General features: G+C 41.7%; 1 protein-coding gene across 1 annotated transcript in view; it reads right to left on the bottom strand.

Moving 5' to 3' along the window:
• prkd1 (protein kinase D1) overlaps positions 1 to 12,450 on the bottom strand; it is a 72,358-nt gene extending 59,908 nt beyond the window's left edge. The window contains exon 1 of the mRNA XM_024412863.2: positions 11,881 to 12,450. Within this exon, the coding sequence (XP_024268631.1) occupies positions 11,881 to 12,087 (207 nt within the window). The 5' untranslated portion in view covers positions 12,088 to 12,450. The remainder of the gene's footprint in view (positions 1 to 11,880) is intronic.
• Positions 12,451 to 14,568: the final 2,118 nt, after the last annotated feature.

Genomic DNA, 14,568 nt, shown 5'->3' with positions numbered 1-14,568 from the left:
TCTGCTAGAAGGCTGGACTTGGCCGTAGGTGGACTTTCCAACAAGACAATGACCCGAAACATACCTCAAGATCCACACAGAAATGGTTCTGTGACAACAAAATCAATGGCCATCTCAGTCGCTGGACCTCAATCCAATCGAAAACATGTGGGCTGAATGGAAGAGGGCAGTTGATAAGTGCAAACCCAAGAATTTTATTTATTTTATTTTTTATTTCACCTTTATTTAACCAGGAAGGCAAGTTGAGAACAAGTTCTCATTTACAATTGCGACCTGGCCAAGATAAAGCAAAGCAGTTCGACACATACAACGACACAGAGTATAGCAAGTAAAACACTGGAATGGTAGATTTGCAGTGGAAGACTGTGCAAAGTAGAAATAAAAATAATGGGGTGCAAAGGAGCAAAATAAATAAATAAATGAAATACAGTAGGGAAAGAGGTAGTTGTTTGGGCTAAATTATAGGTGGGCTATGTACGGGTGCAGTAATCTGTGAGCTGCTCTGACAGTTGGTGCTTAAAGCTAGTGAGGGAGATAAGTGTTTCCAGTTTCAGAGATTTTTGTAGTTTGTTCCAGTGATTGGCAGCAGAGAACTGGAAGGAGAGGCGGCCAAAGAAAGAATTGGTTTTGGGGGTGACTAGAGAGATATACCTGCTGGAGCGTGTGCTACAGGTGGGAGATGCTATGGTGACCAGCGAGCTGAGATAAGGGGGGACTTTACCTAGCAGGGTCTTGTAGATGACATGGAGCCAGTGGGTTTGGTGACGAGTATGAAGCGAGGGCCAGCCAACGAGAGCGTACAGGTCGCAATGGTGGGTAGTATATGGGGCTTTGGTGACAAAACGGATTGCACTGTAAATAGACTGCATCCAATTTGTTGAGTAGGGTATTGGAGGCTATTTTGTAAATTACATCGCCGAAGTCGAGGATTGGTAGGATGGTCAGTTTTACAAGGGTATGTTTGGCAGCATGAGTGAAGGATGCTTTGTTGCGAAATAGGAAGCCAATTCTAGATTTAACTTTGGATTGGAGATGTTTGATATGGGTCTGGAAGGAGAGTTTACAGTCTAACCAGACACCTAAGTATTTGTAGTTGTCCAGAGTAGTGATGTTGGACAGGCGGGCAGGTGCCAGTAGCGATCGGTTGAAGAGCATGCATTTAGTTTTACTTGTATTTAAGAGCAATTGGAGGCCACGGAAGGAGAGTTGTATGGCATTGAAGCTTGCCTGGAGGGTTGTTAACACCGTGTCCAAAGAAGGGCCAGAAGTATACAGAATGGTGTCATCTGTGTAGAGGTGGATCAGAGACTCACCAGCAGCAAGAGCGACATCATTGATGTATACAGAGAAGAGAGTCGGTCCAAGAATTGAGGTCCAGACAGCAGACCCTCCGATTTGACACACTGAACTCTATCAGAGAAGTAGTTGGTGAACCAGGCGAGGCAATCATTTGAGAAATCAAGGCTGTCGAGTCTGCCGATGAGGATGTGGTGATTGACAGAGTCGAAAGCCTTGGCCAGATCAATGAATACGGCTGCACAGTAATGTTTCTTATCGATTGCGGTTAAGATATCGTTTAGGATCTTGAGCGTGGCTGAGGTGCACCCATGACCAGCTCTGAAACCAGATTGCATAGCAGAGAAGGTATGGTGAGATTCGAAATGGTCGGTAATCTGTTTGTTGACTTGGCTTTCGAAGACCTTAGAAAGGCATGGTAGGATAGATATAGGTCTGTAGCAGTTTGGGTCAAGAGTGTCCCCCCCTTTAAAGAGGGGGATGACCGCAGCTGCTTTCCAATCTTTGGGAATCTCAGACGACAGGAAAGAGAGGTTGAACAGGCTAGTAATAGGGTTGGCAACAATTTCGGCAGATAATTTTAGAAAGAAAGGGTCCAGATTGTCTAGCCCGGCTGATTTGTTGGGGTCCAGATTTTGCAGCTCTTTCAGAACATCAGCTGACTGGATTTGGGAGAAGGAGAAATGGGGAAGGCTTGGGCGAGTTGCTGTGGGGGGTGCAGTGTTGTTGCCCGGGGTAGGAAGAGCCAGGTGGAAAGTATGGCCAGCCGTAGAAAAATGCTTATTGAAATTCTCAATTATGGTGGATTTATCAGTGGTGACAGTGTTTCCTATCTTCAGTGCAGTGGGCAGCTGGGAGGAGGTGTTCTTATTCTCCATGGACTTTACAGTGTCCCAGAACTTTTTTGAGTTAGTGTTGCAGGAAGCAAATTTCTGCTTGAAAAAGCTAGCCTTGGCTTTTCTAACTGCCTGTATATAATGGTTTCTAGCTTCCCTGAACAGCTGCATATCACGGGGGCTGTTCGATGCTAATGCAGGATGCCATAGGATGTTTTTGTGTTGGTTAAGGGCAGTCAGGTCTGGGGAGAACCAAGGGCTATATCTGTTCCTGGTTCTAAATTTCTTGAATGGGGCATGCTTATTTAAGATGGTTAGGAAGGCATTTAAAAAAAATAACCAGGCATCCTCTACTGACGGGATGAGATCAATATCCTTCCAGGATACCCCGGCCAGGTCGATTAGAAAGGCCTGCTCGCTGAAGTGTTTCAGGGAGTGTTTGACAGTGATGAGTGGAGGTCGTTTGACCGCTGACCCATTACAGATGCAGGCAATGAGGCAGTGATCGCTGAGATCTTGGTTGAAGACAGCAGAGGTGTATTTAGAGGGCAAGTTGGTTAGGATGATATCTATGAGGGTGCCCGTGTTTAAGGCTTTGGGGAGGTACCTGGTAGGTATGATGATAATGAGAATTTGTGTGAGATTGAGGGCATCAAGCTTAGATTGTAGGATGGCTGGGGTGTTAAGCATGTTCCAGTTTAGGTCGCCTAGCAGCACGAGCTCTGAAGATAGATGGGGGGCAATCAGTTCACATATGGTGTCCAGAGCACAGCTGGGGGCAGAGGGTGGTCTATAGCAGGCGACAATGGTGAGAGACTTGTTTTTAGAGAGGTGGATTTTTAAAAGTAGAAGTTCAAATTGTTTGGGTACAGACCTGGATAGTAGGACAGAACTCTGCAGGCTAACACCGCCCCCTTTGGCAGTTCTATCTTGTCTGAAAATGTTGTAGTTTGGGATTAAAATTTCAGAATTTTTGGTGGTCTTCCTAAGCCAGGACTCAGACACCGCTAGAACATCCGGGTTGGCAGAGTGTGCTAAAGCAGTAAATAGAACAAACTTAGGGAGGAGGCTTCTAATGTTAACATGCATGAAACCAAGGCTATTACGGTTACAGAAGTCATCAAAAGAGAGCGCCTGGGGAATAAGAGTGGAGCTAGGCACTGAACACAACAGAGAGTAAAAGGAGGTTTCTGGGGGCGATAAAATAGTTTTGAGGTATAATGTACCAACAAAGGTATGGTAGGATGTGAATACAGTGGAGGTAAACCTAGGTATTGAGTGATAAAGAGAGAGATATTGTCTCTAGAAACATAATTGAAACAAGGAGATGTCATCGCATGTGTGGGTGGTGGAACTAATAGGTTGGATAAGGTATAGTGAGCAGGACTAGAGGCTCTACAGTGAAATAAGCCAATAAACACTAACCAGAACAGCAATGGACAAGGCATATTGACATTAAGGAGAGGCATGCTTAGTTGAGTGATCAAAAGGGTCCAGTGAGTAGAAAGGTTGGTTGGGGTCACGGCGATTTAGACAGCTAGCCGGGCCATCGGTAGCAAGCTAGCATAGGATGGAGGTCTGTAATTAGCCACCTAGTGTGTTTCCGTCAGTAGGATTAGTGTGGTTCCGTGTGGTAGAGGGGATGAATCTGAATCACACAACAAAAAAAACAATAGATATAGTTATAGAGGCCCAATAAAAATTAAAAATAAATAAATAAATTGTCCGATAGGTCTATTCAACCCATTGAATAGCAGCCGATAAGACAGCTAACGGTTAGCAGACCGCAGATGGGCGTTCAGGTAACGTCGCAACAGAGGAGCCAGCCGGATAACTCCTTCGGGTAGATAACGTCGGTAGTCCAGTTGTGAAGGCCCGGTGGGGCTCCGCGTTGGCAATAAAACGGGTCCGGATAGGTGATTGTAGCGCAGGAGTGATTGATGGAACTCTTCAGCTGGCTAGCTCCGGAATAATTGATGTTTGCTCCGGAATCGACGAAAGCCGATAGTCACACAGATAGCAGCTAGCTAGCTGCGAGATCCAGGTATGAATGTCCAGAGTTAGCGGTTGAAATCCAGGGACATGGAGAGAAAAATAGGTCCGGTATGTTCCGTTCCGAGCCGCGCCGTACAAAACTGGCAATAGATTTTCGAGCTAAAAGATAGCTGATGACCACAAACCGTGGTTCGCTGAATACTAACGATTAGCCAGTAAAGAAGCTAACTAGCTTCTGATTAGCTACTGGCTAGCTTCTGGATTAGCTTCTGGCTAGCTTCTGGTTAGCTTCTATGGAGGATTACAGATTTGAGGTAAATAATACTTTTTAAAAAAAAATATAAATTGGTGAGGCGGGTTGCAGGAGAGTGTTTTGAAGATGAGTTTATGGAAAATAAAAATATATATAAAAAGGTATGTGATAAAAGTTGTATATATATATATATATATATATATATATACGGGACACGACAAGACGAGGACAAAAGACGTCTGAACTGCTATGCCATCTTGGAACGAAGATGAATGTGAAGGATCTTGAAAGGATCTGCAGAGAGGAATGGTCCAAAATTCCAAATGTGTTCCTTAACCGTGTCAAACATTACAGGAAAAGACTCCATGCTGTTATCTTTGCCAGAGGTTTCTTTATTTTTACTATTTTCTACATTGTATAATTTTTGTATTTATTTTTTAAATGTTTAAATTTAACCTTGATTTAACTAGGCAAGTTAAGAACACATTTTTATTTTTCAATGACGGCTTACCCTGCCAAACCTGGGCCAATTGTGCACCGCCCCATGGGACTCCCAATCGCGGCCGGATGGGATACAGCCTGGATTCGAACCAGGGACTGTAGTGATATCTCTTGCACTAAGACGCAGGGCCTTAGACCCCTCGGGAGATTGGTAGTGAAGACATCAAAACTATAAAATAACACATAGAAAATCATGTAGTAACCAAAAAAACTGTTAAACAAATCAAAATATATTTTATATTTTAGATTCTTCAAAGTAGCCACCCTTTGCCATGATGACAGCTTGCACACTCTTGGCATCCTCTCAATCATATTCATGAGGTAGTCACCTGGAATGCATTTCAATTAACAGGTGTGCCTTGCTGAAAGTAAATTTGTGCAATTTAGTTCCTTCTTAATGAGTTTGAGCCAATCAGATGTGTTGTGACAAGGTAGGGGTGGAATTCTTGTTTGAAAATGGCGCTGGGGAGAATGGCTGCCATTTTATAGACTCTAACCAATTGTGCTATTGTGTGTGTTTTTCCGCATTATTTGCAACTTATTTTGTACATAATGTTTCTTGTCTTACTAGAGGCTACTGTTCTATCCTGTCGATACAGTGTATAACCCGCCAGCTGTATGTTATTCATGTCGTCGTTCAGCCACGACTCAGTGAAACATAAGATATTACAGTTTTTAATGTGGAGGTCTATGTATATATGTAAACAGCTGGTGCACGATATCTAAGGAAGTCTCAAGGTTTTGCTCGCCTGAGGTAGAGAATTGCATGATAAGCTGTAGACCACACTATTTACCAAGAGAGTTTTCATCTATTTTCTTCATAGCTGTCTATTTACCTCCCTGGAGGGAAGCCAAAGTAAGTCTGCTACCCAAGAGTGGTAAAGCGGTCTTTACTGGTTTTTAACAGTAGACCTATAAGCTTGCTGCCAGTTCTTAGCAAACTGTTGGATAATATTGTGTTTGATCAAATACAATGCTATTTTTCTGTAAACAAATTAAGAACAGACATTTAGCATGCCTATAGAGAAGAGCACTCAACATGTACTGCACTGACACAAATGACTGATGATTGGTTGAAAGAAATTGATAATAAGATTGTGAGAGCTGTACTGTTAGATTTCAGTGCAGCCTTTGATATTATTGACCATAACCTGTTGTTGAAAAAACGTGTGTTATTGCTTTTCAACCTCTGCCATATTGTGGATTCAGAGCTATCTATCTAATAGTAATCAAAGGGCTTTCTTTAATGGAAGCTTCTCTAATGTCAAACATGTAAATTGTGGTGTAGCGCAGGGCAACTCTCTGGGCCCTCAACTCTTTTCTATTTTTAACCAATGAGCTGCCACTGGCATTAAACACAGCATGTGCGTCATGTATGCTGATGATTAAACCATATACTCATCAGCAACCACAGCTAATGAAGTCACTGAAACCCTTAACAAAGAGTTGCAGTCTGTTCTGGAATGGGTGACCAGTGTGACAATAGTGCTAGTACGAACTTGGACCCAGGCGCAGAGGTAAGGGTAAATCCAGAATATTGACTTAAGGTCTCCATAGCAAAACAACAAAGCAAGGGCACATGAGAACACTGAACAAAACATGAGACCTGAGCAACTGGCCCAGTCCACAGAGGAACCAAAATAGTCATCCAGCAGGTGATCCCAATAAGTCCAATTAGGTTCACCTGGATACTAGAGGAAACCCAAGGGTGCTCTCCAGTGGCAACCACAGGTAGTACACTCCAGGAAGAGTGGTCCTGAACATCTCTAAAACTGAGAGCTTTGTATTTGGTACAAATTCTTCCTTAAGTTCTAGACCTCAGCTGAATCTGGTAATGGATGTTGTGGCTGTTGAACAAGTTGAGGAGACTAAATTACTTGGCGTTACCTTAGATTGTAAACTGTCATGGTCAAAACATATCAATTCAATGGTTATAAAGATGGGGAGAGGTCTGGCCGTAATAAAGAGATGCTCTGCAGGCTCTAGTTGTCTAATCTTGATTATTGTCCAGTCGTGTGGTCCGGCGCTGCAAGGAAAGACCTAGTTAAGCTGCAGCTGGCCCAGAACAGAACAGCACGTTCTGCTCTTCATTGTAATCAGAGGGCTGATATAAATACTATGCATGCCAGTCTCTCTTGGCTAAGAGTTGAGGAGAGACTGACTGCATCACTTCTTTTTATAAGAAACATTGTGTTGAAAATACCAAATAGTTTGCATAGTCAACTTACACACAGCTCTGACACACACACTTATCTCACCTGACATGCCACCAGGGGTCTTTTCACAGTCCCCAAATCCAGAACAAATTCAAGAAAGTGTACAGTATTATATATAGCCCTTATTGCATGGAACTTCATTCCATCTCATATTGCTCAAATAAACAGAAACCTGGTTTTAAAAAACAGATAAAGCAACACCTCACAGCACAACACCTCTCCCTTATTTGACCTATTAGATAGTTTGTGAATGCATTGATATGTAAGCTACGTGTGCCTTTTTAAAAATGTATGTAGTTCTGTCCTTGAGCTGTTCTTGTCTGTATTATGTCATTATGTTTCATGTTTCGTGTGGACCCCAGGAAGAGTAGCTGCTGCTTTTGCAACAGCTAATGGGGATCCTAATAAAACACCAACAAATAAATACCAATACCAAACTGATGCTGGAACTAAAGCCACACTCAATGAGCTATATTCCGCCATAAGCAAAACAGAAAACGCTCATTCAGAGGCGGTGCTCCTAGCAGCTGTGGACATTAATCCAGGGAAATTTAAATCAGTTTTACCTCATTTCTACCATTTCTACTCATTTCTCATTTTTACCTCATTTCTATGTTAAAATGTGCAACCAGAGGGATAAAACCTCGAGACCACCTTTACTCCACACACAGAGACGCATACAAAGCTCTTCCTCGCCCTCCATTTAGCAAATCTGACCATAATTCTATCCTCCTGATCCCTGCTTACAAGCAAAAACTAAAGCAGGAAGCACCAGTGACTCAGTCAATAAAAAAGTGGTCAGATGAAGCAGATGCTAAGCTACAGGACTGTTTGCTAGCACAGACATATGAATATGTCCCGGGATTTTTCCAATGGCATTGAGGAGTACAATACAGTGTAGACATTGTTAATACTGTAAATGACTATTGTAGCTGGGAACGGCTTTTATGGAATATCTACAGTTGAAGTAAGAAGTTTACATACACCTTAGCCAAATACATTTAAACTCAGTTAAACAATTCCTGACATTTAATTCTAGTAAAAATTCCCTGTCTTAGGTCAGTTAGGATCACCACTTTATTTTAAGAATGTGAAATGTCAGAATAATTGAGAGAATTACTTATTTCAGCATTTCTTTCTTTCATCACATTCCCAGTGGGTCAGAAGTTTATATACACTCAATATTTGTATAGTATTTGGTAGCATTGCCTTTAAATAGTTTAACTTGGGTAAAACGTTTCTGGCAGCCTTCCACAAGCATCCCACAATAAGTTGGGTGACTTTTGGCCAATTCCTCCTGACAGAGCTGGTGTAACTGAGTCAGGTTTGTAGGCCTCCTTGCTCGCACATGCTTTTTCAGTTCTGCCCACAAATTTTCTATAGGATTGAGGTCAGGGCCTTGTGATGTCCATTTGGAAGACCCATTTGTAACCAAGCTTTAACTTCCTGACTGATATCTTGAGAAGTTGCTTCAATATATCCACATAATTTTCCCTCCCTCATGATGCCATCTATTTTGTGAAGTGAAACCAGTCCCTCCTGCAGCAAAGCACCCCCACAACATGATGCTGCCACCACCGTGCTTCACGGTTGGTATGGTGTTCTTTGGCTTGCAAGCATCCCCCTTTTTCCTCCAAACATAACAATGGTCATTATGGCCAAACAGTTCTAGTTTTGTTTCGTCAGACCAGAAGATATTTCTCCAAAATGTACGATATTTGTCCCTATGTGCAGTTGCAAACCGTAGTCTGGATTTTTAATTGCGGTTTTGGAGCAGTGGCTTCTTCCTTGCTGAGCGGCCTTTCAGGTTATGTCGATATAGGACTCGTTTAATTGTGGATGTAGATACTTTAGTACCTATTTCCTCCAGCATCTTCACATGGTCCTTTGCGGTTGTTCTGGGATTGATTTGCACTTTTCATACCAAAGTGCGTTCATCTCTAGGAGACAGAATGCGTACCCTTCCTGAGCGGTATGATGGCTGGTGGTCCCATGGTGTTTATACTTGCGTACTATTGTTTGTACAGATGAACGTGGTACCTTCAGGCGTTTGGAAATTGCTCCCAAGGATGAACCAGACTTGTGGAGGTCCACAATGTGTTTTCTAAGGTCTTGGCTGATTTCTTTTGATTTTCCCATGATGTCAAGCAAAGAGGCACTGGGTTTGAAGGTAGGCCTTGAAATACATCCACAGGTACACCTCCAATTGACTCAAATTATGTCATAGCGTTAGAAGCTTCTGCTAATTTTCTGGAATTTTCCAAGCTGTTTAAAGGCACAGTCAACTTAGTGGGAGTGGGAGGCCCCGGTGCACAACTGAGGAAGAGGACAAGCACATTAGAGGGTCTAGTTTGAGAAACAGATGCCTCTCAAGTCCTCAACTGGCAGCTGACAAACACCAGTCTGGCCATTTTGATCCTGTAATCGAACCCAAAAATGCTGATGCTCCAGATACTTCTAAAGAAGGCCAGTTGTATTGCTTCTTTAAGTAGCACAAAAGTTTTCAGCTGTGCTAACATAATTGCAAAGGGGTTTACTAATCATCAATTAGTCTTTTAAAATTATAAACTTGGATTAGCTAACACAATGTGCCATTGGAACACAGGAGCGATGGTTGCTGATTATGGGCCTCTGTACGCCTATGTAGATATTCCATTTAATAAATCAGCCGTTTCCAGCTACAATAGTAATTTACAACATTAACCATCTCTACACAGTATTTCTGATCAATTTGATGTAATGGACAAAAAATGTGCTTTTCTTTCAAAAACGAGGACATTTCTAAGTGACCCCATACTTTTTAATGGTAGTGATTATATATACAAAGAAAAAAAATCAGGACCAATCCCAAGTGTTTTTTGTTGACCAATCACAATTGGGGAGCCGTTACTAACACCTTAATGGGTTGGCCACCGCTGACTTTGATCTAAAACAGGAATTCTAATCAGCACAAAGAAGACCCAGAGAACTCTCAGAGTAGTACTCTACACTTTGATTGGACATTGAAGCTGTCAAACGTGATGCAACTACTGCATATTCAAAGAGTTAATTTAGCCTAGAAAGTGCAATCCTCATGCCAAACTAGCTTTCAGTAAAGTTGCAATTAGATGACTAATCTAATTCTAGCCACTTTATCATAAGGTTTAGGGACAAATCCTAACTTCTATCAAGTTGACTCATTCCATCCAGGATATGCTGCTGTATAAATCAAACTAATTTTCTCGTCATCCTCACAGTCTAGCTTTCTCACTTTACACAGCATATACGCAAACAAACACACCCACACACAAATTAAAGATTTCACTTCGTACAATTTAAAGTGTTAAGTGTTCTGAGCAGCTATACACAAGATATCCTCTCTCTGTGATAAAATTTGTCTACAAGGTGTTGAGGTATAGCCTCCTATACCTGTAGTTCATATAGGAGCTGTTCGTTACTTAATTAATAACAATCTCATTTACCCTCACACACCAATAGGATGACAGAAGGGATGACAGAAGTGCAACCGTGGCACTTTGTATGTATCACCCAAAACGTATAATACCAATTAGAATAACCTGGGGAGGCCTGTGGAAACATGATCATGTTGAAACGGAAATAAACAAATGAAGTGAGACTATCAAGATGTTATCCCCAAATGAATCTATGAAGTTACAACATATGTAAGCCTATATAAAACTGTCTGAGATATAATTTTCCATTTTGGATTTAAGGTACCGTGTTTTTTAACCCTTGCCCCTTTCAGATATGAACAAAATTCAGTATAACGAAGCAGGAATGGTAAAGAAGACAGGTTTATGTTTAGATATGAAAGGGGTTAATATTACCTAAGACTTACATTTTGCAAATACATTTTAGTTATTTAGCAGACACTCCTATTCAGAGCAACTTACAGGCGCAATTAGGGTTTAGTGCCTTGCTCAAGGGCACAGACAGATTTTTCACCTAGTTGGCTTGGGGATTCAAACCAGCGACCTTTCGGTAACTGGCCCAACTATCCTAACTGATACGCTACCTGCCTATAGGCCACCAGCCGCAGCCTAAGGGTTAGAGCGTTCGGCCAGTAACCAAAAAGTCACTAGTTCAAATACTCGAGCCCACAAGGTGAAAAATCTGTCGATGTGCCCTTGAGCAAGGCACTTACTCCTAATTTGCTCATGAGGCGCTGTACTACTATGGCTGACCCTGTAAAACAACACATTTTACTGCACCTATCCAGTGTGTGCCAATAACACATCCGTTTTTATTTTTTGTAGATGGTCATGCATACACTGTATAGGCTACAGGCCTGATGATTATAGGGAAAGGATGGTGTAGTTCCCATGTTGTTGATAAGTGATCAACTGCAACTTTATTAAATATGTGGATTCTCTATTTCATTAGCTTACGTTGAACTTTTCCTTTCTCTACATGATACCATATTTGTTAGGCCTACATCTTTCCATTATCAATAAATACAGTAACTTATAGAACTGTTGTCCTGCTTGTTGGAATAAATGATTGAATGTGACATCAAGGACTTTTCTGAGTTGCTAATTGCGTGCAACAGAAAACTGGATTGAAATTTTTTAGTTCATACCTAATTTACTGTATGGGTCAGACAGCCTAATTATCAATCCCATATGGATTGTGTCACGCCATACAGTAAACTAAATACCTAATACCCGAATGCAAACATGTGTGCAAAAGTTTAGAAATCACTAAGAACTATATCTGTGCTTAATTTAAACTAATTAAATTATAAAGATGGCATTACAGAAGTGATAGGATATACTGTAGTTACCTTCTGGTCCACGATGTAACATGCCATCTCCCGGACTTGAGCGAGACTGAAGTCGACAGAGTCCAACAGAACGGGCTCGCGGCTCAGCCCGATCTGGATCTGGAAAGAGATGCCATTGGGCACGGAGGACAGGGGACTCGGCGGTCGGATCACCGGCGGAGCACTCATATTTATCTCTCGAGAGTCAAAACAATACAGACTCGACATACTGTAGGTGAGTAAATCTACTTGTCTAACCGCAAAACAGACGCCTGTTTTGAATATCAAACCACAACTTCAAATCTCCGATCGTGTCATGAATGCAAATTATGACGAGAGATTATTAGCCTAATAAAACGAATGATTAGAAACCAAAGAAATGTTGAAAAATATCATATTTTGAGCGGTGAAATACGATAATGATGAAGCCATATACGTCAGTTACGCTTGAACGTTCGGATGTAATCAGAGCCCGCCTCCTGCCTGGATGGCTGATGTTATGCCGTGTTCATGTGCTAGTCGGAACTCTGAAATGTCTTACTTGCTAACTGGTGGTACACTTGCCGTGGTCCACCAGTTAGCAAGTCATACATGTTTTTAGTTTCGTAGTTCCTACTAGGACGTTAACGTGGCAATAGCTCTCATCATTGAGACAGGGTGGTGGGAGAAGAATGGACAGCTGAGCGGTGACGAGAAGCGAAATTGAGGGTAGGCCTTCCCCTCATGCTTTCTTATCGAAAGTTTATTAAGCTTGGGTACCACTGGGCTATCCTGCCAAACATCCGAAATATTGACTCAATTAAAATATAATTTTCCACCAACTAGACTTCCATTCTGTTAGAGACAAATAAAGAAGTACATTTTATGGATAAGGCAATTTGACAACCTCGTTTAGGAATTCACCAAAAAGCTCAAGATTCAGAGTATGGCTAATTGAGTGTGCGTTCGTAAATTCAAACTGGCTATCTACTCCGATTTCAGAGCACTCTCGTCTGAGTGTGCCAGAGCGCAGAATAGCTGACGAATTTATGAACGCTCAACCACAGTTGAATGTGGCCGGTATCAGTAAACGTCTGGGAAAAGTGTAATTAAATTGTTGCCAGCTGCACAGTTACAGTCACCAATGCTCTAGAGAACATGAAAACAGCCTAACCAGCTCTGCTATGGGGAGTAAAATGGAGTGAGGTGTGCTCATTTGCGTCTGGAAGTAGCTAGCCAACATTAGCCAGTTAGTTTGGGTGCTTGACTGCTGTTGTGAGTCAGAACCCTCGGATCAACCCTACTCCTTGGCCAGAGCGTCCAGTGTGCGCTCCGAGAGCGAAACACTGAATTTACGAACGGACAATCTGACAACGCTGTGAATAGAGGAACTCCAGAGCTCACTCCAGATTGAATTTACGAACACACCCTAAACCTAATTGTATACGTTTAAAAAAGTAGGCCCAAGTGATCAGAGGAGCAATTCAACCAGCCTGGTCTCAGGGCATTACGTTTCAATTGGTACGTAAATTTGTTAATGAATGTCCCATTCGCATCCCAATTTTGCAGTCTGCTGCATTGCACCAGATGTCATCAATTTCGGCAACAGAGTGGCATCGCTGCTCCCCCTTGGTCTGATGCTCCATTGCGAAACGGATGCAGCATACTTAGAATTTTTCCGAACTCTGCATTGTCTTCCATCTGGCCAGAGTCCATCAATAGAACAGAGTTAGGCTACCAAACCACAGAATGTAGCCTACTATAAATGAGTAGGCTACTATTTTTAATAATAATGTTGAATAATACAACTTTGGATGTCAAGACAATTATACTATATGACTGTAGCATATGGTTTTAATTCTGAAAAGTTTATTGTGATGGTAATTATTAGGTGTGGCTACTGTAACTTCCCACTGGGCACAGATGTCAATTTAACGTCTAGTCCATGTTAGTGCAACGCTATTTCATTGAAATGACTTGGAAACAACGTTTCCTAGTGGGTTCAGCCTAGCTTTCAGATAGCTAGCTAACGTTAGTTGCTCTGTGTAAACTAGCTTGAGTTGGGAAGGAAGTATGCTAGGAAGTCAGACAATGAAGTTGAGGAAAAAGTAACTAAACAAAACATGTTTTATTATCACCTGAAACAATGTTTCTCATGTTTTGAATGAAAATGTTATATCCCAAAATAAATGTGATCTCTGATGAGAGAGAGGCTCTCCCCCATCTTGCGTTACACACACTTGTCCAACCAGTAGTGGGTCAACACTGCGTAAAAAGGACATATGGCGAACAGAATTCCATCCATTTTTGTACATGGCATTAGTATGATACATTGCATTGCATTAGGGTATATCAGGAATGGAATCGCGGTCGTATAATATCATACGAATGAAGATGTATAGTAGTAGACTATCATATGTCTTATCCTATCGGTACAATAGCATACGAATTTGATAACATAACTTATCATCAAAATCTTCAAGTTCCTCGGTGTGCCAATCCCTGATAAACTGTAATGGTCCCTTCACACAGACAGCGTGGTGAAGAAGGTGCAACAGGAGGCTGAAGTAACCTGTCTCTGGTAGAGGTCGACCGATTAATCGCAATGGCCGATTTAATTAGGGCTGATTTCAGAATATTTTATTATTTAAAAAATGTATTTATTTATTTTTATATACCTTTTATTTAACTAGGCAAGTCAGTTAAGAACACATTCTTATTTTCAATGAC

The sequence above is a fragment of the Oncorhynchus tshawytscha genome, linkage group LG11 (assembly GCF_018296145.1).
Source record: "Oncorhynchus tshawytscha isolate Ot180627B linkage group LG11, Otsh_v2.0, whole genome shotgun sequence".
Taxonomy (NCBI): Eukaryota; Metazoa; Chordata; class Actinopteri; order Salmoniformes; family Salmonidae; genus Oncorhynchus; species Oncorhynchus tshawytscha.
This window is presented reverse-complemented; position numbering and strand designations above follow the sequence as displayed.